This window comes from Panthera leo, chromosome D1 (assembly GCF_018350215.1).
Source record: "Panthera leo isolate Ple1 chromosome D1, P.leo_Ple1_pat1.1, whole genome shotgun sequence".
Classification (NCBI taxonomy): domain Eukaryota; kingdom Metazoa; phylum Chordata; class Mammalia; order Carnivora; family Felidae; genus Panthera; species Panthera leo.
In genome coordinates this window covers 40,452,087-40,478,603 of record NC_056688.1, presented here as the reverse complement: position 1 = coordinate 40,478,603, position 26,517 = coordinate 40,452,087, and the positions used below count along the sequence as shown (strand labels likewise).

At 42.5% G+C, this 26,517-nt stretch overlaps 1 protein-coding gene across 1 annotated transcript in view; it reads left to right on the top strand.

Moving 5' to 3' along the window:
* Window positions 1–26,517, top strand: part of LOC122201174 (protocadherin Fat 3-like) — a 272,884-nt gene that overhangs the window by 218,430 nt on the left and 27,937 nt on the right. The window contains exons 4-6 of the mRNA XM_042907116.1: window positions 12,014–12,328; window positions 14,718–14,928; window positions 23,883–24,022. Coding sequence (XP_042763050.1) covers window positions 12,014–12,328; window positions 14,718–14,928; window positions 23,883–24,022 — 666 coding nt within the window. The remainder of the gene's footprint in view (window positions 1–12,013; window positions 12,329–14,717; window positions 14,929–23,882; window positions 24,023–26,517) is intronic.

Sequence of the window (26,517 nt, the reverse complement as noted above, 5' to 3'; positions counted from 1 at the left end):
GGGAAGAAAGACAAAAAACCTGGTGTCGGGTGGAAGTGTTAGTGCTGAAATTCAAAAAGCATCATCAGTGGAGCTAAAGGTATGAGCGTCCGCCACGATAAAAGTGTGAGGTCCGGTGCCAGGAAATAGGGAGGCTACCAATACACCATATTGTAATTCGTACCTGGGGGATTCTTTCACGGAGAGGGGAATGTGGAATCCTATATCGACTAAGGCCTGGATGTCAGGGGAATTACGAAACAGTACAGGGGTATTTAGTCCTGGGGCTCATGTGATGTCACCTCTGAGTTCATAGCAGAACTTTCTTAATGGCCCACATGTGAGCACATAGATTGGACCCATCTGTTTGAAAGGGTGAGTTAGCACATGTGTGGTAATCACCATCATTCTAAAGAAACTTTGAGGAGGTGTTTAGTTCCTGCTGATAGGAAAGATTAGAATCAAGCAAGTTTTATGAATAGAAAATGATGAGCAGATGAGCCTGGAAGGAAATGGAAATGTGATGAGATTAGTAGCTGATGTATACCTCTCTGCAGGCAAAAAAGCTTTAAGAGATGTCAGGCTGGGAAATACTTTATTTCCTGAAGTGCAAAGAAGAGATTTGGACAAAGCTATAATCTTAGCAGCCACTACCAAAGTGAATTGGTCAAGGATCTTTCTAAAAAAGCTGCCATTTAGAAATTGCTGGGTCTAAACATGGCAATGAAAAGGTACCTTCGTTGTCTTGAGATGCAAGGCTCACACATGCCTTCAACCAACAAACATTTATTGAGGACCCACTATGTGATAGTGTAGACCAGCCCATGGAGTGGCTCACAGACTTGCGGGAATCCATGCCCTGCAGAAGACAGACCGCGAGTGCTCAGCAGGGATCTCTGGGTGGATCATGGGCAGACTTTGTCCTAAGATTCCCCAATAGTGGCAGCTTGGGCGAAGAGAAGAGATGGCAATAATGAATGACACAGTTCAGTGGCCCCAAGACCTAGGTTCCATGGTTCTGTGGATCACAGAGCACCTCTGGTTTGTGTTTTTAACTGTTTAGGACAAACGAACTTTCTGAAAGATAGTTCAGAGTAAACTCTCATCAGATTTATATCATCTGTTCCCCAAAGATTGCTAATTGTAGCATTTAGTGAATAAATTTTCTTGTTTCCATGCCTTTGTAAATGTCCTTCCATACACAGAAGGGAATGCACCCCAATTCTCTTCAAAAAGCTACCCCCCACCCCGTGCCTCCTAGATTCACCTCTTCCCATGGCGTTGCCTCCACACCTGCCTTTCCTTTTTTTTTTTTTTTTTTTTTTAATGTTTATTTACTTTTGAGAGAGAGAGACAGAGTGTGAGTCTGGGAGGGTCAGAGAGAGAGAGAGAGGGAGACACAGAATCTGAAGCAGGTCCAGACTCTGAGCTGTCAGCACAGATCCGGACGCGGGGCTCAAACTCACGAACCAGGAGATCGTGACTTGAGCCAAAGTCGGATGCTTAACCGACTGAGACACCCAGGTACTGCATTTCCTTGTTTACTTTCATTCCTCATCGCTTCCTTTTTATTATTTCAAATGAAGTATGTAAAATAAGCCAGTCCACAAAGGTATTCAACCCAGTAAGCATACACGTCCTGAAATATCTAACTTCCTGAAACTGGAAATAGCAGAGACATGAACATCCCACCGCCCAGAGAATATGTCCCTCAACTGTACCTAGGGGACAGCAGCGTGGGATGGGGAAGGCAGGATGGTAAGTGACTGGAGGACCTATCCATCTTCAGGTGATTTCTTAATGCCAAATTATGGGTCAAATAAGAGAAATCACATGGAATAAAGCCAAGGGCAGGTGGTTTAAACCTGGCTTTTTATTTCCTTCCCTCCATGGAAAATATGGGTGATAGTACAGGTTAATTTTAGTTCAGTGACTTCACCTTTCAGAAGGTTTATCTTTAAGAGTTGTTCCTCCTTAGAGACCTACCCTTTAATTTACTGTTTGTACGTAGTTTTCTTTCTAGAAATGGCAGGAAGCACTTGCCTTTCCAGCAATGCAGCCGTCTGAGCCCACCAGCAGACAGGTCTGAATTCCAGCCGCCACGTTAATATCAACCCCTGAGTATAACTTTGAGAAGGTCGTTTCTCTATTCTCCACTTGCGGAGAGGAGATAAAGTTGTTTTCAACTTCTCTGCTATCGTGGGAGGATTAAGTATTTAATGTTTGTGAAACATTTTGAAGATAAAAAGTAAACATAAAAACGAAACATAACATCTACTCTAGACACATTTCTTCCTTTTTTAAAGGGTTTAGCATTCTGAAAAATACCTAAATTAAAACCTGTGCAATATCGAAATCACACAGCTGAGAACGTATGAACAGTAGGCCTCATTTGAAGCTCAAAAGGCAGCTTGGAATCCTGGAACCAATGTCTTGGAAAGATTAAGGTTATTGCTGGTAATATGATGTTGGTCTAAGAAGCCCATCTGTCTAGACCTGTTTCTTCATCTGTAAAGCAAGTGGAATGAACCAGAATACTATCTAAATTCTCACTTACTCATGAGTTCTCTTCACGTCTAGTGACTCTATACTTTCCCGATTATAATAGGGGCAAGTTTTCCCTTACTCTGAGGCTCTTTGGTGCATGTGAGAATGTCATAGGGATAAGAAAATATTCAACACTCAGTCCCTTCATCTGTTTGCCTACCTGTGTGGTGACTAAGAATGGAGACATAAAGGGTAAGAACATTGCTACCCATAACTGGTCTTGTAAGAAAATAGTGAAAATAGGTGAGCATCCTCACTGGAATTAATTGTCAACAGCCATAGCATCTAAAATTGTATGCATAGAGGGGCGTCTGGATGGCTCAATCAGTTAAGCATCCAAGTCTTGATTTCAGCTCAGGTCATGATCTCACAGTTCATGAGTTCAAGCCCCACTTTCGGCTCTGGGGTGACAGCACAGAGCCGAGCCTGCTTGGGATTCTCACTCTGTCCCTCTCTCTCTGCCCCTCCCCTGCTCACATGTGCTCTCTCTCTCTCAAAATAAATAAACTTTCTAAAAATAATAATAATAACATAAAATCCTATGCACAGAAAGTGTGTCGTCTGGATCCAGTGACCTCCCTAGGCATATTGCTTTAAAATACAATCAGATCCAAGAAAGGATAATGTTATTAGTAATTTGTTATGGGGCCTCATAACCTTTATCCCGTTATGGTGCACACAGAAAATGATTATATGTGTACAATACTTCTAGGTTAAGAGAAAGGCTAACCCCAGCCAGAGATCACCAGCCGTGGGGGTCCAGCTATATGAGGTCACACTCATCTACCCAAGAGTTAGGAGGTTCAATATCACAGTATATCTGAAACTTATTTGTTACATGTGGTTGGAAGCTCTGCCTTAGTTTAAATGGCTTTACCTTTAGATTTCTTCCATACACAAATCTATTAGGTAGGCCTTGAGACGTTTGATCATGAGATGGAGGAGGGAAAAATAAATACCTTTGAGCTTTGTCTTCTGCTTGAGAAGAGTATCAGGTGCAAAATAGCTCCTGGAAATCAGGAGACTCAGAAGAAGGAGCGTTGCCAGGATAGGGGGAAAGTATGCAGCAGCCAAGCGTGAATGCCGAAATACACCGCATTTGGGGTGTGATCAACCTAGACAATGGCAGATGGATCTGTAGTAACCGTGCCCCATCTCCGACGTGCTGAGGTCCCACCTGCAACATGAAGAGTAAACTGTTGGTGTCTTGCTAGGATGTGCTGAGAGCATTGATAGGGCATGTTTGAACTGTGTTCAGAGGAAGAAGAATATGGCCACACCCACTAGTTGGGGCAAGCATTTAGGTAAGATGCAGCATAGGGTAATGGTTGGGGGCACAGACTCTGGATCAGGTTGAATCCACTTCCATCGCCTTTTTGTGCCTGTTTCTAACCCATAGTATGGAAATAATCACCCCCTCCCTGCTTCCCCCAGGACTCATGTGAGGATAAATGGGTTAGTATCTGTTAAGCACTTAGAAGAGGGCCTGCCCAGAGTAATGACTTGAGCGCCTGATAAGAAGAGATAGCAGGGAAGTGAAAGCCCCCCCACTCCCTCCTGCCTCCCAGCTCCTTTATTAGGGAGAAGGGTAGAGCAGATTTTGAGCGGGGACTAAAGATGTAGAAGTGTAAGAAAATAGCAGAAGACGCAGCTGCACTACATAAGTTTGGGTGTTAAGTCAGAGAGCTGGAAGAAGTCGCAGCTGCCACCCAAGACCTCGTGGCAGTTTTTAAGCAATTGAGGAGAACAGGAAAGGTGCCAAAAGACCAGAGACAGTCAAAGATGGTCCCAGTTTTCAAAGGAGGGAAAAGCTTGACTCTCGAAGCACCGCTACAAGCTTGGTGTTGATCCATAGCCATGTTTGGGGAGGGAATTTTCAACAGATGGTTACCAGATGCTTCTACATAGGCTGTTTAGGTTAGGGAAAAGAGCATGAGCTGTGACGCCAAATTGACTTGGGTGAGAACCTGTGTTTTGTCACTTACTGGCTGAGTGGCCTTGCAAAAAGTTCCTTAACTTCTGAACTTCACTGTCTCTAGCTGTGGAATAGAAGTGGCAATGTCTGCCAGGTTCCTGTAAAAAAAAAAAATGTAAATTACCATGCAAAGGACTGAGCAAAGCAGGCAAAAGAGGCAGCAGAACATAACGTAAGGTTTACAACAGAGGTCAGCAAGGGGCACTGGGTGGCTCCCCTTGGTTAAGTATCTGACTCTTGATTTCAGCTCAGATCATGATCCCATGGTCCTGAGATCGAGCCCCGCATTGGGCTCTGTGCTGACAGTGTGGAGCCTGTTTGGGATCTACTCTCTCTTTCTCTCTCTCTGCCCCTCCCCTGCTTTCTCTCTCTGTCTCTCTCTCTCAAAATAACTAAACATAAAAAAAACAGAGGTCAGCAAATTTTTTTACATAGAGAGCTGAATAATAAGTATTTTAGACTTTGTGACTCTGTCACAACCACTCAACTATGCTTTCATAGCAGGAAAGCAACTATAGGTGATATGTTAATGAGTGGGCGTGGCTACATCCCAATAACACTTTATTTACAAAAACGAGTGGCCAGGTTTGACCCATGGGCTATAGTTTGCCCATCCCTGGTTTAGAGAAACAAACTGCCAGGTTTAAAACAAACTCTGCCACTTATGAGCACTGTGACCTAGGACAAATTCATAAATTCAGTTTCTTTATTGAATAGGTTTAATAATAGTACCTATCTCATGAGATTGTTTGAACAATTAAAGGAATTAAAGGAAACAATTAAAGGAACAATTAACGGAACAATTAAAGGAGCAAGAAGTGTGCCTCTCTCAGTTGGTCTTTGCTGCTTGGTGAGCTCCTGAATAATAACTTTTTAATGTTTATTTATTTTTGAGAGAGAGTACAAGCAGGGGAGAGGCAGAGAGAGAAGGGGTAGAGGATCTGAAGCAGGCTCTGAGCTGACAGCAGAGACCCGGATGCGGGCCTCAAACTCACAAACTGTGAGATCATGACCTGAGCCAAAGTCGGACATTCAACCGACTGAGCCACCCAGGCGCCCCTCCAGTAAGATGAAATTTAATAGGGACATTTAGAAAACTCTGCTCTTAGCTCCGCCCCAAAACAAACCACACACTTAATAGTTTATTGTTTTTGACAAGAAAAAGACCTAAATGGTTTAATTCGTTCATATCACAGAGCTGTGTGCTGCCCGCCACCCCCACAACTACACATGATCACAGACGGAATAAATAGAGGTGAGATTGTCTCTAGTACAGTGGAGGTAGTTTGCACAGGCCTGAGTAAGTGTGGTATGTTGTTGTTTCATTGTTTTGTCCTGGCCATTGTATTTCAAGAAGCAAGCTGATATCTAGGAAAACATACTGAAAGAGGTAACCAGTGTAGTGAATAACAACTCATTATATGCAATGAATGACCTGAGAGATGATTATATAAATTAGAGCTTTTCAGTCTGAAATGAGGATTCTGAAATAGCCCTATGGATTTTATGAGTATGGCAGTTTTAAAATGTGCCCCCCCCAAATTAGGTAATTATTTAACCCTCCGTGCAGCTAGATGTGAGGTTTATGCCCCCACCGCCCACGCTGCTTAAATCTGGACTCTGGGACTGTTGGCCAATAGAATGTGGATCAAGTGGGGCACCTGGGTGGTTCAGTAGTTTCAGCATCCAACTTTGGCTCAGGTCATGATCTCATGGTTCATGAATTTGATCCCCACATTGGGCTCCAAGCTGACAGTGCGTAGCCCGCTTGGGATTCTCTCTCCCTCTCTCTGCCCCTCCCCCACTCATGCTTTTTCTCTCTCTGAAAATAAATAAATAAACTTAAAAGAAAAAAAAAAGTGGATCAAGTCATGCTGTGCCAGCTTCTGGGCCCAGGCCTTAAGAAACTGGCACTTGCCACTTTCTGTCCTTTAGCCTACTTACTCCTAGAATCCAGCCACCATGCAGCAAGGAAGCACTATTGTCCCAGCCAATGGCTACCATCACCCAACAGAAGTGTCCAATGACTTCAGGCCCAGTTAGCTGCGACTGTGATTGCACGAGCAACTCCAAGTAAGAACTTCCCCACTCAACCCCTGAAATCAGGAGAGATAATAAAAGCATTATGGTTATTTAAGCCACTTGGTTTTACATTACATAGTAGTAGATAACTGGGAAAATGTGGAAGAGGAATTTGATTTTTCCTGTATAATTTTAAAAAAAGGAAAACTAGTCTATGGGAAGCTGCAAACGGTCTAGGCTAATGATTCAGGTAGATTCAGGTTCGCTATTAAAAAAGAGCTTTGAATAAAGCAAACCTATCAGACAACAAATGAGCTGCTTCATAAGGCATTGACTTGGTCTTACTGAAAATATCCAAACCGAGGCCAAATGATTGCAGGTATGGAATAGGATCTGGGGCCTGTGGGAAGGGTAAATTTAGTATGAATCCATGTTTTCTGTTGATTGGTTCGTTGGTTGGTTTATCTCCCAATGTACCTTGAAAAGAGTTTTGTAACTAGAAGGCACTGGATGAATATTTCATTTATTTAATAAATATCTGTTGAATACTTACTGTATCTGTTGTGGCAGGCACTAGGAATACATCTCTGAACAAAATAGATGAAAATCTATGCTTTATGTAGCTCATATGCTGATCGAGGAAGACATGCAATAAATAAGAATATGAATTAAATATATATCTGATGATAAAATGTCAAGAATAAATATAAAGTATAGGAAGGGGGATATGTAATCCCTGAAGAGAGGTGTACAACGCTAAGGGTAATGGCCTGGAAATAGCCATTTATGATGAATTAATAGGTAAGGAGAATGCCAGAATTGAACTCTCCATTTTAGAAATATTAAATATATTTTCAGATACTCTCAATAATCACTGGTGACAAAGCAGTGGACAAGACACAAGGTCTCCACACTCAGGCAGCTTCCATGCTTATATTCTACCATGGGGAGAGAGAGAGCAAATATAAATACATCAAGTAATTTCAGTGAGTAAGAAGCATGGCCTTCCACCAGCTGCCATAACTCCAGAATTCTCAATGTCCATCCATTTTTCATTTTATAAAGCTTTGCATCTTCCAGAGATAGGCTTATAAACATGTTCCTCTTTATGGTTTTATTGTTATACTCCACTGGGTCCTGTTGATTTCCTCTGGTTCTGCCTGATAGACACAAACCCCAAGGGCATGAGAGAAAAATGAAATGGGCTGTACTGTACTTTTCAGTGGTAGTGAACTATTTGTGATTCCTTTTTTTAGGTGCTAGCCAGAAACACCTAAAGAAATTAATCTTTCAGGTTTTTGATTAATTGCTGAACCACTGATTATTGATCAATGGTGAGAACAGAAAATCCAGGTTGAGATGACTCAGTATTCCCTGTCAGATTGTGGCAAGAAGGGATAGTTTCAAAACAATAGCTAATTAATGGAAAATGATGCAGAGGAGTAGATGGTGGGGATTTATCTCAGTTAGTTTTGCTTTAATCTCCAGTGCTGTTACTCCTTTTCCATATAGACGAATTCCACCTGGTGGGTTGAGGCCTAAGGCAACATCAAGTATGAATGATTGAATCATTAACGATTCCTATTCCTATTCCAGGTACAAACGTAGCTGGACACATGAGTGGGTCTAGAGAAATAAAAATGGAAATGAAGACTTTGAGGTCAGAAATGACGTAGTTCAGTTCAGCAAGCATTATCAAGAATACACCAGGTTCCAGCAAAGATGAAAAAGACAGACTCCCTGCCTCTGAGTGGCTCACAGCATACTGAAAGAGCCAAATACATGAGTAGATCACTTCAGTAGATTGTAGATAAGTGTTCGCAATGACCAGCACGATTTTGGAAGTGGCTAGAAATCATTATGGGTAATCATGGGATTGGTAGTGTTCTCAGTGATGCAGGTTGGGTATGAACCCCATGGTGCAGGGTTAAAATTGTGTCTAGTTCCACCCGACCTCCATTCACAGACTCAAAGCAAGAAGCACTTAGGAGATCATATGTTATCAGTCTCTTAATTTCCTTCAGATGAAGAAACGGACTCTTCAGTGTCTAAATGTTCTCTCCACTTATTATCTTAGGGACAAGTTTGGGGTAAATTAGTTCTTAATTTCATTTAACGATGTTTATTTGGCACTTAGGGCTGTACCAGGTGCCAGAACACAACAATGAGTAAGAGTCCCTGACCCAGGGTTGTTCTAGAAGGATTGAGTGGAGACCAACAAGAAACAGAGACTTGAAAAATGCAGTTGATAGGGGTGCCTGGGTGGCTCAGTCAGTTGAGCATCTAACTCTAGGTTTCAGCTCAAGTCATAATCTCATGGCTTTGTGGGTTCGAGCTCCACATCAGACTCTACACTGGCAGCATGGAGCCTGCTTGGGATTCTCTCTCTCTCTCTTCTCTCTGTGCCTCCCCAACTCGTGCTGTCTCTGTCTCTCTCAAAATAAATAAGTAAACTTAAAAAAGAAGAAGAGGGAAGAGGAGGAGGGGGAGGAAGAGGAAAGGGGGGTGCCTGGGTTGTTCAGTCAATAAGTATCTGACTTTGGCTCAGGTCATGATCTTCTAGTTGGTGAGTTCAAGCCCTATGCCATTCTCTGTGCTGACATCTCAGGGCCTGGAGTCTGCTTCAGATTCTGTGTCTCCCTCTATCTCTGCCCTTCCCCCCTCACACTCTGTCTCTCTCATAAATAAGCATTTAAAAAATATTTTTTTAAAGAAAAGAAAATGCAGATGATAATTAGTGTCCTAGAGTTATGCACTCAGTGTTTTGGGAACATGGCGGGAACGCCTCCATCTGTCTGCAGGAAGCAGGAATGACTTCACAGAAGGAGTATTTGAATTGCAGCTTCTAGAATGAGTCAGGTATATTCCCAAGACTGGGCATTCCGTGGGACAAACAGCTGTGAGTGGAATAGTGGTGTAGAAACATGACGTCCTCGGAACCTCCCAGGCTCACAGTGTAACTGGGTATAGAGGCTGAAAGGGGTGGATGATACAAGATGTTAATAAGTCTGGCCAGATCCTTGTCCTCAAGGAGCCCCTGAAGGGTGTCATACAAGGTCAGTGGCATGATCAAATTTTTAAGGCAGCAATAACACTTTACAACAAGGATGGAGGCAGGGAACCCAGCAGGCTACTGTGGTGATCCAAACAAGCTGCAGAGGAGGCCTGTCCTGGGGCAGCATGGCCAGGAACGTGCACGTGAGAGATACCTGCTTGCCTCCAAGCTTGGTTGGATGCTGATAGTTAGAGCAGAGACTCTAGGTGGATGCCCAGGGTTCTGGGACAGCCCAGGGTGTGAGTAGGTAGGAATATCATTCACTGAGAATGAAAATAGGAGAAGGGGAAGGTTGAGGGTAATGATTTCAGTCGGTGACTTTTGGGGTATTGGGGGTAAGAGGTCCAGAGAACAGATTGCTAGTAAGTAGTTGAACATGTTGGTTTGGTATGGGGAAGGAGACTAGGATACAAGAGTACATACTGGGGAAGGATCAGCTGTAGGTGGTGGAAGAAACTGTGGATAAGGAGATGGGGGAGTTACAGGATGCCTGCATGGGCTGAGGGAGCAAAACAGCTGGGTGCTTGAGGTGAGGCGGGGCCCACAGCTGTGTGGCTACCACCCTTCCAGGCCTGTAAGCAGACACTGGAGGGCCTGGGTTTGCAAATCCAGCTGTCCTCCAAAAGAAAGCGTTTTTACCGCAGCAGGATCCTCAAGTGAGTGTGAACACAGCCAAGAAGGTCTCTCTCCTTTCTTTGGCAGCCCCCGGCCCCAGCATAGCCCCAGAGCCCCTCACAGAGCCTGCTGCAGGGCATTTATGGAAAAACAAGGAGGTGATTTTGTGCACAGTGAAGGCAGTGGGAGTTGTCTGGATTTGGAAAGAGGCTGTTCGAGGCGAAAAGAAAAGCAGAGAAGCTGAGCGGCCAAGAAATCAGTGTGTTTTGGTCAACATAACTCACCCGGGAGTATAATATTTTACTTCAGCAGCAAAGGCAGAATGTGCCTCTTTAAGAGCTCAGTGTGTCCGGGAAAACCTCAAGAGTCAAAATTCAGCCCTGGCACATATTGGTCCTGACGTGTTTCTTTTGTGAAACATAACAAACCAATTGGGAAAATAACTTTAGAGGGAAACTTGATTGATTTTTCAAAGAAAGCAAGAACTCCTATGAAAATGTATCTTAAGTCTATTAAAGCCGTTCTCCTAGGCGGCTTGTAAGAGAAACTAAACTAGATTGCCGTCCCATTTTGCAAAAAGCCTTTAATTTGTTTTCCCACATTTTTGGCCTTTGTTTCCATTATTCCTGTCAGTTGCTTTATTAGGTGAAAAACTGGATGACCAGGTGCTGTGATTCACTGTTGTTTTTCTCTTATTGGTGCCGAGTACGTCTTTATGTTCCTTCTAGCCTCCCAGTACATATTTTGATGTAGTAAGCTGTCTTATTCCAGGTAATGATTTAAAGACGAAATATAGGTTCTTCCAGGTTTGTGGTCACATGGAATATTAAGAATTGTGAAAAATTGAATAATATCTGGCTTGGCACTTAGTAGCAATGGGACATCTATTTACTCATCTGTACAGTGGGAACAAATAAACCTCCACTTCCTGAAGAGGGTGTTTGGGAAAGTGAATGATACAGCGCATGCAAGAGTGCTTTATTAACTGTGTCACCATCTACACATACAATTATTAATATGATAGTAACTATTACCACTATGCCGAAAAAGATTATTCACACTAAGACTCAAAGACTTTACATAGGCCATGTAAATTCTTTATATACCTGCTCTTCATTCGTTCCTCTTTCTTGGTCTTCCCAGATACTCATAAGAATAGCATCTCAGAGATGTGGGAAGAAGTGTCCATCCCCCTCGGGTTTCCCAGAGCCAAGAAAAAAAAAATTATTTTGCTACTGTTAAAAATATATTGTGACTGTCAAATGCACTTACAATGAGCCATCAAAATTATGAAGCGTATAGCTCGGTTTTCTTTTTGTACAGTGACAATGTAAAACTCACAAATTTTACATGACCACGGAAACGAAAAAAGAAAAGGAAGTGAATACTGAAAGAATTTAGATGGTGATACCATTGTCCAAGAATTAGAAGAAATACCCACTGGTTAACATATAATAATGATTATATATTGCTTTTTGTGTCTCTTAGGGGGGCATATTTTATGTCCATTAAGCTTATACAAGCGGTACATTTTGTAAAGTCAATCGTATTTTTCCCCCTCTCCACACCACAGCACAATGGGAGCTCTGCCTCCCTCCTGCCCTTTCAGCAATGGTTTCCATTACTGGATGTAGGGCAATCCTTACTTTTACGGATGAACTATGAAAAGTTATGCATTGACCATGAACTACACAGGAATAAGAAAAGTTGAGATGCCCTAAGGCATAGGAGAGACCTTTTGTGGGGTGGGCAGAGGGAAGAGTGGCAAGAAAAGTTTTTCTCCGTTCTGATTGCAAACTGCTTTCTCTTTCAAAACTCAGGTGACTGTGACAGATGGCGGTTCCTCTCCAAAACAGTCCACCATTTGGGTGGTGGTTCAGGTTTTGGATGAAAATGATAATAAGCCCCAGTTCCCAGAGAAGGTCTACCAGATCAAGCTGCCAGAACGTGATCGAAAGAAGAGGGGAGAACCCATTTACAGGGCTTTTGCGTTTGATAGAGATGAGGGCCCCAATGCAGAAATCTCCTACAGTATCGTGGATGGGAATGATGATGGAAAGTTTTTTATTGACCCTAAAACTGGCATGGTTTCTTCCAGAAAGCAGTTTACAGCAGGGAGTTATGACATCCTAACGGTAAGATTTTTCTGAACCTCAATAACATGCATGGGGGGTGGGAGTTACTTTCTTATTCATGTATATTCCTTTGAGTAATAAATCTTTAGAGTAATAGTTTAGAGTAACAAGTTTGGAAGGCTGCTTTCTGTCTTAGTGATATTTTTAAATAATGAGATCATTTCCTTTGGTTGTATCCTGTCAGCAAACCTCCCCCATTCCCAGTACACAGTCTGCACTCAACCACACTTCCTGTAGCCTTACATCATTTTAAGGTACTCAGCATAGATAGAAACTGAGGGTAGAAGAATAGCAGAGTGAAATATCACATCCACCACTCAACATATCAGTCACTCAATGTGTCCCCAACACTTCCCAAAGAGACAACTCTTGTAATTGTTGACAGTGTGATAGGACATGAATTTAGCTGTGTAAATTGTGAGACACAGACCACAGCTATGCTTGTTCTGCAAAAAAAATGAAAACGCTTAAGTTAAAAAATGACTACATTTTTTACCATTAGAAAATTAAAAGCAAAAACAAAAAACATGAGCACTATCTCAAATAGAGATTTAAATTCCTGTATCTAAAATGCCAGCCTGCTCCCGCCACCCCCAACCACTTTAGAAATATATCACCTATGCCAGAAAGGGGACTGGTCATCCTTACAAGTGATGGGCACTTTCCAGGGTCCCAATAAGAGTTGGTCAAGAGTTAGAACCATCTGCTGTCCTTCTCTTAGTTAGTTTACAGCCTTCTCTGCTGTATAAAGTCAGTCCTTGATGATTTTAAAGGATGGTCTGAGTCCCTCGATTTGTCTGTTCATTCTTATGGTGTGGACTTGGTTTTCTTTCCCTACTCAATAACATACTCAGAACAGTGGGCAGAGAAAAGTGGATAATAAAATACTAGCTCTGTGTCTGCCATTAGTAGCTCTGATATAATGTGTGCTACTATAGTTGTGTGAGATTTGACAATGGGAGTCTTTAAGGACTGAATGGACTATAGTAGAAACTGTTGGTGCCTCACACAGATCCCCTTTACCAGGCTGGGGCAGCTATGCCCCAACTGCTGTGCATGCTGGCTGCTAAGGGCTCACAGATGTCCCCTTCTTGAGACGATCATCCTTGGCTAAACTTCTTGTCCCAGGAGATTCTCCACTCCTGCCCCAGCCCAGCAGCCCATTCCCAATGAATAACTGACACAAAAGTCTAGCCCCTTGCCTCCAGATGTCTCCAACACAGCAGTGGGATTGATGATTCAGAACTCCCCATGGGATCAGGCTGAGATTAAATTTCAACTGAGACCACGCCTTTACTTACCATCTTTCTCTGTCCATCTGCTTCATTCAGTCCCTTTCTCCTGCGAACACTTCCCCAACCCGCAAAATGACGTGTACTCAAATCCCTGTCTCAAGCTCTGTTCCCAGGAAACCTGACCTAAGACCTGTATCTTCAAGGGGTCTTCAATCTCACAGGAATTTTCTGGGGCAAAGTGATCATCCATGAACATATAGCATTTGGGTGCTGTGAGTAATTGCTGTTTTAAAGGCTGTAATGATTGGCCATGCACCTATACATGTTATTTTTAATATGTGATATTTAAAAACTCATTTTTAAATTTCCCATCAGTGGTTTTTGCTTGTTGGACTTGAACCCTCATTGAAGTCCAGGACACCATAGCAGTTGACCCTGCACAGCTGGGTGAGGAGACATGCTTTCTTCAGTTCTTAAATAAGATCACAGAGGAGGGTCATTGGTACCCCTCCTCCCTATCCTGCTGTCTCTGGGAGCCCATGCTTTCACCAAGAGAGTCCTTCACCCCTTCAGAGTTAGTGTAACTCAAAGGCTTCTGAGGCAGTTAGAGCAAGGCTGCTGCCTCTCTCACACCTAGCCCATCACCCTCCTGGGATTCTGAGTGAATAGAGTGCTTCTCCAGAATAAAGCAGAAGGAAGGAGCTGCACAACACAACCACACACACACACACACACACACACACACACACTCATCATTCACACATAAGGATTCACAGTACACTTTCTTCCCTTTCAAGAATCACCACCGGAGGTATAAGGAATCAAATTAGCTATTCTTGTCTATGTCACTATCATCTGTGCCCATAAAACACTAAAAATGATAAGCGCCGCTTTTGCTTTTCAAGTTGTCCACATCTGTAAAGTTGGCGGTGGTTCAGATCACCTTCTGGTGAATGCGGTGTGGGATCCCCAGGTGACTGAGTTGTCTCCCCCAATTCCTGAGCTCATTCTCCCCAGATCCACTCTCCCTTCCCTTTGCTGACACTGATGAGGATGGATTCTTGGGCCAACAACAGATGTGTGACAGACCTAGATTTCCACAGGGATCTGACTGAGCTCTAAGACCTCTTTCTCTGTTCTCTCCGTGTGAGTAGATAAAGGCAGTGGACAATGGGCGCCCACAGAAATCCTCCACGGCCCGCCTCCACATTGAATGGATTAAGAAACCACCCCCTTCACCTATACCACTGACTTTTGATGAGCCGTTTTATAACTTCACAGTAATGGAAAGCGATAGAGTCACCGAGATTGTGGGGGTGGTGTCTGTGCAGCCAGCTAACACCCCTCTGTGGTTTGACATAGTTGGTAAGTTCGAGTCCCCCAGAGCAGTACTGGCCAACGTAATCATTGACTGGAGTAACTAGCAAAAAAAAAAAAAAAAAAATCAGAAACAAAAACAAAAAAAAAATACAAAAAATTTAAAAATTAAAAAAAAAAAAACCACTAACAATTAGTGCTAAGACGAAAAGATATATAGTGCTGGAATGCAAAAGAGCCAGTAAAATGAATAATCGACCTGTGCTTTCGTTCCAACTCTGTAGCTAAGCTGAACAGAAAGTGCTCTCTGGCTGGATTTTCCATAGTATGTTATTTACTGCAATCTTAATGTCTTTCTGTGTGTCATTTAAATTCTATTGTCACACTTGGCTAATCTCATTTCTAAATGTATTGATGGTACTAGACTTTGCTGTCCTTCATTTCTCTCTTTTTCTTCACCTTTTTTCTGCATTCTGTTCTTTTTTTTTTTTCTGCTCCCGACTGCCCTGCTTCAAGGTGGCAAGCATGCTCGAGAGATGTTCTATATTCTACAGACAGCTTGTGGGCAGAACTGTTCAACAGAAGGTACCCTTAGTGCAAACACATTTGCTAAAATACAGCTATCCAATCTGCCTTTTACGGTTTTTTTTTTTAAGCAAATTAAATTACATCTTTCATAACTGCCTGTGACAGGCTGAAGTGCAGCCCACAGATTTCATACATGCCTCTAACAACTATTGCATTACTCGTATCCACTGACTCCTTTGTTTGAGGTTTGATGGGGTTTGAATTTGGGGGGAGGGGTGGTTTCGATTTCTTTAAAAAGATTTTTTTCTCTTTGCTTTTGAGGTATATGGGCTTTTTGTTGTTTTGTTTTGATCATTTTGTAGGTTGGGTTTTTGGGCCTTTTCCGATTGAAAAATAAATTAAAATTTATCCCAACACCTCTGTTTTGCCGCGGTAGTGCCATTCATAGACCAAAAAGCTCCACCAAGAGGGGTCCCTGGCTGCCATCCACAAAAGTAAAGACAGGAAATGGAACCCAGATATATAGCCAGTGAGAGCTTCCTACGAGAACAGAATAGAGAAAGCAGACGGAAGCCTGCAGGACAGACCTTGGGAGCCAACCTTTAAATTCTTTGAAAGAAAATGAGCAAGCAGGCTGCAAAAGGAGAGGGCAGAACAGCAGCCCTGCCCTCCACACATAGGCAGGGAGAGGTGGTGCAGGGGAAACCAGTGCTGAGGATGGCGAAACAAAACAGCCCCTAGCCTGGAGGACAGAACGGGGAGACTGTGCCAGCCCTGGATCTGACACCGGGTTGAGCTGGGTCTGACTTCCCACGGTTCTTTGTGGGAGGCCGGGAATCCAGAAACCTGGTCTGTGGGAATCATTTCCCTCCATTTGTCATTGCCTGGATCGGATGGGCAGGAACCTACCTCTCTTCCCAGGAATGGCTGGATCTGGAGAAAGCATTTAGAACATTCCACATCTGTTTTCATGAGGCACAGGAAAAAGAATGCCCCGTGGCCTCCAACCAAACCTCAGTAGAAGGTCCTGTGAACTCCCCCAAAATGGGCGTGTTTTCTACATATTTCATCTTACGGAATGCTGGTAGAATGTCTTTGCTTTCCTTAGTTGGCATTAGTCACGCCATCCCTGTACATGACCATCCTCATTCTGAACTTTCAACTCCTTCTTCGTCTCCACTTAATGCATTAGAAGTGGAACCTCTTCTGATCCAGGAAAGATGTCTTAGATTCCGTATCTTCTCACTAGTTTTCAGCCCACAAAGTTATTATCTCGTGCAGCTTCTTCTTTCTTGGTGGCACACGTGCCTCACCTGGTTGTCTGCGCTGTCATCCTTCGTGGTTCCTTCACTGCCGCCCCCAGTCGGAGTTGTAGAAAATGCATCTTGGTTTGCACATGTGGCCCCTGATACCAAGCCTCTAGGGGCATGTGCAATAATGATCGATTTCTTTTAAATGTCCCAGAGACGAGTGCAGTCAACCCTCAACAGGCAACAGGGCTCCTGGTGTGCTGTCCTAAGCTGTGGGAGGGGTTGCTGTCTCTCATCAGCCACCAGCGTACCTCCTTCCTCCCCTGACGCACCAGTTCACAAGCACCTCTACACCCCACAGCACTGCTTCTCTCCCTCCTGTGATCCATGTCTGCAACCTCGTGCCCCACAACACAACCTGCTACCATCTCCACCCACCCAGGAACCCCTTATTTGTACACAGCACAAATCCTACAAATCCTACAAAGCATACCTTTCTCTGACGCTCTGACCCCAGATATCCAAGTCAGTTTGCAATTCCTTAGCATTTCTGTGTGTGTGTGTGTGTGTGTGTGTGTGTGATTGGGTGGAGGTAAGCATGCCTAGTAATGCTGCATGTAACATTACCTGCACGTTTTCATGTTCGCATTGTTAGTGCTATTGTGCATTTTCATTTCTGTTGATCAATGATCATTCTCTTTTTAATGTTTATTTATTTTGAGAGAGAGAGAGAGAGAGAGAATGAGTGTGTGTGTGTGTGTGTGTGTGTGTGCATGAGCTGGGAAAAGGGTGCAGAGAGAGTGGGAGAGAGAGAATCCCAAGCAGGCTCTGTGCTGTCAGCTCACAGCCTGATGAGGGGGCTCGAACTCACAAATCATGAGATCACGACCTGAGTCTAAATCAAGAGTCAGCCACTTAACCGACTAAGCCACCCAGGCACCCCAATCCAATCTCATTCTTAACCCTTAGGTCAAGGTCTTTTTCTCCTCATTCCTTCCTCCTGCCAGCGCTTCTGTTGATTGCTTCAGGGTGAGTGGAATAAACCATGGTGATGGAGGAGATGCTCCAGCCAGCCAATGCATTAACCCTACTAATGCCTCTTGAGATGACCCCAGAGTCAGGGTGAACTTCCAGTGTCTTTCCAGCCATAGCAACCATAGCCCCTTGGACAAAATGAGAGCTAGTCCAAGAAGAGAGGGGCAGTTTACAGATGACAGCCCTCCCTGGAGTGAATCTCTTCAGGCTGCTCCAAATACACATCCAGAAATCATTATCAAAAACATAGCAGCAGTTTCCATGTTTCGCCACCTTCGTGCTTCTAAATGCTGTACTCTTCCTAAAGAATCCTCCCCGTATCAGTACATGGAGTAGTTCTCTACATGAAGACCTACAGGGTTGTCCCTCTAGTCTAGATGCTTCCACCACAGAGATTTCACTGTAGATCTGGTATCATCTAGCTGAGCTTCTCTTACAGATTGAGCTTACTGGGCCCAGTGCCCAAACAGAATGTGTTTTTATTTCCATCCCCACATCCAGCCAACAACATCTTGAAACACCAACTCTATGTCACCACCAAAGTTAAATCTTTCCTCCAGATGCTGGGGTTGCTTTCAGTATCAGTATGGTCCCCTTTGCACCAAATCCCCCTTTTGAGAATCCTTTCTAATCTAACAGAGTCATTTTTTTTTCAATCTGCTGACAGTGTCTTTCCCCTTCTCTAAAAACCTATTGTTTTCTTTATCGTATTCAGATGTTTCCTTCTCACTTTCGAGATTTCTTGCTTATTTATCCTGGGCCATCCAGACTTTCCACTCTCTTCCCTTTCTCCTTGCCTAAGCATCTTCCTTGGCCAAGCTAACACAAAGGGAAAGGAGAGGGAATCGTGCTTCCCAATGCTTGAGAAACTTGGCAGTATACTGTGGTTGAGTGTTGACATATACTGTCGGCATGGATCTGAGATGAGATGTCGGGTGTATTTATCGGCCTTGCCCAGGTAAATACTCTGTGACTCTTCCAGTGGAGTAAAGATTTGGTTCCATCATAGACCTAGTGTATTTAGACACCTATACAGACACTCAAGGTTACAGAGCATGCGACGTCCTGGCCTAGCACTTAACAGCTTACAAATGCTATAACGAATGAATTCTCATTAAGTAAGCAGAAAGAGTGTTTCTGCATGCTTTTTCCCCTGAGAGTATTGTCTCCTCATTTCCATATTTCCAGATCTACCTGAGTGTTGTTTAACTTCCTTCGTTTTCCTCCCACTGTAATAGGAATTTGCAAAAACTGTAGCAAGCAAGATTTTGTTCCCAAGTCTGGCCCCCCGTACCACTGATCTGCCAGTCACTTTTCTGTTCCTCCAAAGAGACCATTGCTTACAGTATTATGTAGCTAGACCCTCCTCAGCTTCCAGAAACAGAAGCTCCACTTGTAACCCAGTTAAGAAAGCTGTAATTAAAAGGAAACATAATAAAGTTCAGCTGTTCCGTGTTTAAACAGCCCAATGCACAGCATGTTCATTCTCTGTGTTAAAAGGAAAGAAAACGAAGGGAACAAAAATAACCCATAATCCTCTGTGGCTTTGTCACATATCTTCACACTTCTCAGGAGACTATGATTCAACCCAGCGGCTCCTTGGTTTACATTCTTTGTAATGTGCACGCAATCTGGTTCACAGTTCATTCCCCGCATCTTTATCCCGATGGCAAATGTCTGTATGGAACGACCACTGCTATTACATACTTCAAACAATGCCTCTCGACTCACAGTTGATGGCGGACACTGCCACCCATTTTGCTAGCTTTTCACCTGATACTTCGATTAGAAAAATGGTTGTTCTTCTCGAGAGTAAACATTTAAAATGTCTTTGCTTATTTTATTTGAAAACAACTCTCTGACAGTGCAAGCTAGCACATGGGTCCAACTCTAGCTGAAGTACTTATCTGTGTTGCAGGTATATAAAGATCACCTTGGCTCTTAGTCTGTCATAGGTTCTTTGGGTTCTGGGCTGCTTCTGTCTCCTAAGCTTACACCTGTCCTTCTTGAACCTTGTCCCCAGTGGAGCCATCCCTTAGGATTGGATCAAGTGGGCAAGTGAACTCTTTAGCAGCAGGCCTGTCCTCTGACTATAGATTGGGTCTTTCTTTATCACAAAACTCTTACCCATCCCTCCTGAGAGAAGCCATGTCTGTCTACCATTTCTAATACACCGGTTTATCCATTCGAGTAGCGTTTGCTCAAAATCATTCAATTAACATCAAATACTTCAGTTCTCCTATTCTGCCCTCTGTCCCTAATTTGCTCCCAAATGACCCTCTCTTTTCTCTGTCACAACAATATAGACCATGAAGCACATCTGAAGAGGTTTCAGGGAAATAATAAAAAGCCTAAACAACACTTTGTATATTCATTATTTTAAGAAAATGAATTTTAAACCAGATTCTAGAAGGCATTTTCCTTCCTACCACTGTTTCCTGACCTCCACCCAGCATCTCCTGCCTTCCATGTAAATATCCTTTTCGGCCCTATACTGTGCTTGCTTCATTCCAAGACAGAAAACTATTCATGATCAAACCGTAATCGGTGTTTAGCATTTTTCCTTAAGTTTGCTGTACATGCTGAACTTGAATGAACAGCTTGTGAACGACTCCCTTAATTCATTGACATTCAGCAGCTCAGTGTTTTGGAAGCTTCTCACATAACACTTCCCCCTTGGTGACTACTAGATTTTGGTTGGTGTTTTTATAATTACACACAGAGTGGAATGGAATCATGTGCTAGGGGAGGAGCCTGGAAATGTCTCTAAAGAGGACAGTGGCGTGATACCCACCATTGGATCTCATTATGGAGAGATGGTGGTACTTTGGACCCTTCTTTAAAGAAAGACTTGACCAAATCATGATCCAATGCCCTGCTGCCCAAAATATGCAAGCGGTAGCTGCTGGCTTAAAGTGTTTTCACTCTCGTCCCATTTTTGAAGCTTTTTAGGACATTATGACTTGGTGCATTTAACTTTAGAACCCAGTAGAAATCCAACCCTCCTCTTCTGCTCTCTGTTTACTCTGGTACACCCGTCTTTACCAAAAATGGCCACAGAGGAATGTCCCTGACACGAACTATCTGTTATGTGGGCTGTTCACAACCTTGCTTTTAACCATCTCTGCCGCACACCCCTGCAGCAACGCTCAGGCTGTGACTTTTCTACTTTCCCACTTTGTTGAAACTCAGACCAGCTCGGCGGTGTTCTCCCCTGCCCCCACCTTTTGTTTAGCCTAACGCTGCTGCACCAGCATACTCTGGCTTTGCATGTTGTGTTACTGGCTCTGAGGAAGCACATCTTGTTTAAACGGAATGCTGCTAGTGAAAATGGACTCCTACCATTTGATACTCTCACCCCAGATGAATTGGACATGGTTTCCTATGAAATGAAATCACCTTTCAGGCTAAAAGGGAGCCTGAGAAATGAGCCCTGGGGGAGAGATATGGCGTCGTTTATGAAATGGGATGCCTAAGTGGTAGGTTATTAAATTGCGTGAGGGTTGATGGTGAACTGCTGGTCTAGATTCTGTGTCCCTTGTCAGAAATTCATTTTAAAACTCAGGCAAGATTTTGGGAACCTTGTTTCCCGTGATATCTTGGTTTAACTGGGAGCACATGCCCTGGAAGTGACTACCAGAGGCTGCTCGCCATATTGATGGACTGAGAAACACTTCACAGACTCTCTCTCTCTCAAGTTCCCCTTGATATGCTTTCCATTTGTGTACCTCCCTACCCCTTTAGAGCTTTCTGGTCCAGAGCATTTGAAACTATAGTAGTGGATGAGGGAGACACGCACACACACACACACACACACACACACACGTGCGCGCATGCACACATGCAGAGGAGTGAGAAGTATAAAAAATTACAACCATAAAACTAGCCAGAAATGCTTTTTGATATAAAAAATGAGTAATAAGAAAACACAATCTACATGTCATATGTAATTTATGTAAATTTTATGCCACTCAGCCCATGAAATGATTATGTCTTTCATCACGAGGCCCTGAGGAAAATGTGAGTCTCAGGCAGTGAGGGAGAGCACATAGGATTTCCCCATTTAAACAGGAACCGAAACTGGAAATCTTTGCTTGGGTGTTCTCTAAATTTTATTTTCATTCATCTTTAAACTGGAGCACACCAAAGTTTTATAGTTTGCATAATTTCTACTTTGCCTCTACCTACAAATTTCCACCTTCTAAAATAATTTCCTTATCCTCTATCCTTACCCTGCCCATCCCCCACCCCCCCCACACACAAAAAATGTGTTCTTCATATTTAAGAAAGCCAACAACCCGGTTAGGAAAACATTCTGAAGATGATTTTAAGTCTGATTTAAAATATGAAGTAGTCCCCACCCAAAACAGCACAAAAAGTGGCACTCTACGCTTCCTTCTACACAAGTCTGACATATTTTATGTTGTTTCTTTGAAATTTTCCATGGCAAGTGTTTTTGTTTTTTTTTTCCTCAGAATGTACCAGTTGATAGCAAATTGTTTTCCTTTGCTCATTAGGATGATTATTCAAAATCCCTGAATCAGCCTTACGCTTTATTTCATGTGGTTATCAACAGGAAGCACTCCCTTTGAAAGAGACACGGTGACCTGAGGCTTACTTCCCTGTTCAGCCCAGATTTCCTCCTTTTTCTCCTTCTCCTGTTCTTCAAAAGATTTTTTTTTTTTTTGGAGTGCTCCTCAGTAAATCAATTAAAGATATTAATTGGAAGATGAGTCTCTTTTTAGATGAAATTTTTGAAAAATATATCATCTCCAAGCAATTCTGTGGTCCCCTGTATCTCCATAACTTTAATTAAATGTCAAGGGCAATTATGTTCTCTCTAGCAATTAAGTAATCCTAAGTGTATATGACAGCTGCAAGCAATAAGTATTGAAATATATATGACCAGGGTTTTTTTTTTAGTAAACCATGTGATTTATTCTGTGTCACTGTATATCAAATTCTACTAATTCAGGTAAAATTCTCCTTTCCCTTAACTCATCCACTCATTTGTAATTGTAATATCATAGATATTGTATACGGTATTGTTCACTGACCAGCAAAATGAAATGTAAAGTATGTTGAATGGAAGAGAACCCAAGATTTCTTTTCTAAAATATGAAATTCAGTAAGTGAATCGCCCCATGTGCTATGGCTAAATAAAATTACTGTCCAAGAACAAAAGTAATTGACGTCATGGAATTTCAGACTAAAATAAATGGAGCTTGTGAACATATAGTGATATTTAATTAAAATCCACCCAATGTTTCTACCATTATCTTCTCTCCTCCTTAAAACAACAACAACAACTTTCATTTGGGGAAAAATCATAAACCACATTTTAGTTCACAGAGATGAAAACAGCTACAGTAATTTTAAAAAGGCCTGTGTTGTCTTAGCACATTATCAGGTATTCCTAGTCCAACAGAGAGGGAAGGAAAGTTTTTTAAACTTTCACACTGATTGTTTCATAAGTTGATGTCACATAAGCTGATGTTTTCTTCTACTTCCTTCCAGATTTCATTTTGTAAATCTCCCATAAACTTTCTACCTTTTGGGGAGAAAAATAATTTGCACTGTCAGGATGGCAAAAGACAATTTTTCTGTAAATATCCCAACTTACAGATATAGAATTTTTATATGAAACTCAATTTTTTGGCTTTTTCTTATTTTCCAGTATTTATAATTTTATTTCTGACATCTAATGGAGGGGATCTGAACTCTACCAACCAGAGTTTACCATCAATCCTAAAATAGATTCAAGAGTGTCTACGTAGTGTTGTTAATAATTGAACTATTTGTTTACTTAGAATTTAATCTACTTTAGAAAAGCAGAAAGGTCTACAAATCCTTAGCATAGAAGCCATAGCCACAGGGGGTTGGAAGGCCTGCAGTTTTCTAAATATTTTACTGACTCAGTTTATGCTTCACTTCTGTAACATTAGTGCTGAGGTTTTTCTTTGCAATACATTCTTTTTTGTGACATTTGTTATGCATTGAAGAGGCTGTGTTTTGTAATATAAATTAAGTTGGAAATAGAGGTCCCATTTAAGATGTACAAAACTGAGCCAGAGGGTTGCCTGTCAAAAAATATTTCTATATAAGAGTTCCCTTTAAAGCTATATGCTTCAATAGACGTAATAACTTCTCAGATATGCTAATTTCATGTTGTTTTTGTGAAATCATCAGGGGGGAATTTTGACAGCTCTTTTGACGCAGAGAAGGGTGTTGGGACCATTGTCATTGCCAAACCTTTGGATGCGGAGCAGAGGTCCATCTATAATATGAGTGTGGAAGTCACCGATGGGACAAATGTTGCTGTCACTCAGGTAAGATGTCAAATTACTAAATGGTGAGAATGCCAAACGATCTGCTAAAGTCAGTGGTGCAAGTGATTAGACAATGTGTTGAAAGTAGTAAATTATGTCCACGGATTTCTACCGTATTTAAAACAATCGTCTGAGAGAACAACCTAGCAAAAAGATTGTATCAATGGTATTGTATAACTTAGCCATCTCCTTCAAGAGATTGTGACTGTTCATGCATGGAAGAGGGATATGTATTTGCTTCCTGATCATTTACTGTAGATTTCTCTCTTTGACAACAAAGTCAGCTGTCCTTGAATTTACAAGAAAGAGGGCATGTATATTGTCTGAGTCAACACATCATTATATTCTTCACCTTTTCACGTGTCGGTCTCAGAGAGTTAGAGCTAGAGGCACCTAAGAGTCCAAATTCATTTCACAAACTAAGATGAGTGATATATCCACAGCCTAACTTGAGAACAAGGACTGAGAGTTAGATTCCCTGCCTCCCATCTCTTGTTCTAGCCTCTATGCCATTGGTCCCTTATCCTGGCCACACAGTAAGGTGCTCTGGTTGTGGGGGCCCCGGGTGTTGAAACCACTGAAGCCTGGGCCGCACCCTCAGAGACCCTGCATGATCCTGCTTGTTAGCAGCTGGGGATGAGGACCATTGCTTGAACTCTGGTATGTGAGTGTTTATGAAAGGGCCTTGAGAGCAAGGAGGAGGAGAACATATGTGGGTGAGACTAACACGATGTTAGATATCAATATGGGGCAGATTTACCCTAAATATGAGAGGATTTTTTTGTTTTCTGTTTTAGCATCAGAGACCTTAGGCCAGTTATGGCAGAGGACTGGCCCACACGCATATCCTAAAATCTTTCCATTCTCCTTACTTCTGTCTCCTGTTCTCATGACCCCAGAGGCCATCACTAGTTAATCAAGGTCCTTTTTCCTGCTCAGCCCAAATGTGCCCTGAGACTCCTCAACACAAAGGTTCAGGAAGTGAAGATGAAATTTTTGCCAACCCTAAAGTAAGCAAATGTTGATTGGTTTGAAACTTGTTGTAAGCTTGGGATGCCTGGGTGGCTCAATTGGTTAAATGGACAGCTCTTGATTTCGGCCCAGGTTATGATCACATGGTTCATGGGTTCAAGCCCCCCATCGGGCTCTGCACAGCCTGCTTGGGATTCTCTCTCTCTCTCTCTCTCTCCCTCTCTCTCCCTCTGCCCCTCCCCTACTCTCTTGCACACTCTCTTTCTCTCTCTCTCTCTCAAAATAAATTTAAAAAAACATGGTTTAAGTTCTTGTAACTATGTAGTTTTAAAAAGGAGAAAGGAGGATTATTTCATGCACTGCCTCTTAGTTTGAATTGGTTTCAAAAATACTATGAGACTTTCTCCTTTGACGCTGTTCATAATCATAAAATGGTGGAATTTTAAAGAAACATGAGAGTTCATCTTTACTTTTTACTTTTTTACTTTACCTTTTCCTTTTCACTCAAATAAACTGAAACCCAGAAAGGGGACATGACATGCACATGACAGGGCAGCCATGTGTGGTGACTCCTAATCCTTCAACCTGTGTCTTTCCCTAGGATGACCATAAGACCCTAACTGCCTGAGAGAGACCCACTTACACCTGTTACACTGGTGTAACTCCCATTCACTCTTTTTTTTTTTTTTTTTATTTTTTAATATATGAAATTTACTGTCAAATTGGTTTCCATACAACACCCAGTGCTTATCCCAAAAGGTGCCCTCCTCAATACCCATCACCCACCCTGCCCTCCCTCCCACCCTGCCCTCCCTCCCACCCCCCATCAACCCTCAGTTTGTTCTCAGTTTTTAACAGTCTCTATGCTTTGGCTCTTTCCCACTCTAACCTCTTTTTTTTTTTTTTTTTCCTTCCCCTCCCCCATGGGTTTCTGTTATGTTTCTCAGGATCCACATAAGAGTGAAACCATATGGTATCTGTCTTTCTCTGTATGGCTTATTTCACTTAGCATCACACTCTCCAGTTCCATCCATGTTGCTACAAAAGGCCATATTTCATTTTTTCTCATTGCCACGTAGTATTCCATTGTGTATATAAACCACAATTTCTTTATCCATTCATCAGTTGATGGACATTTAGGCTCTTTCCATAATTTGGCTATTGTTGAGAGTGCCGCTATAAACATTGGGGTACAGGTGCCCCTATGCATCAGTACTCCTGTATCCCTTGGATAAATTCCTAGCAGTGCTATTGCTGGGTCATAGGGTAGTTCTATTTTTAATTTTCTGAGGAACCTCCACACTGCTTTCCAGAGCGGCTGCACCAATTTGCATTCCCACCAACAGTGCAAGAGGGTTCCTGTTTCTCCACATCCTCTCCAGCATCTATAGTCTCCTGATTTGTTCATTTTGGCCACTCTGACTGGCGTGAGGTGGTATCTGAGTGTGGTTTTGATTTGTATTTCCCTGATAAGGAGCGACGTTGAACATCTTTTCATGTGCCTGTTGGCCATCCGGATGTCT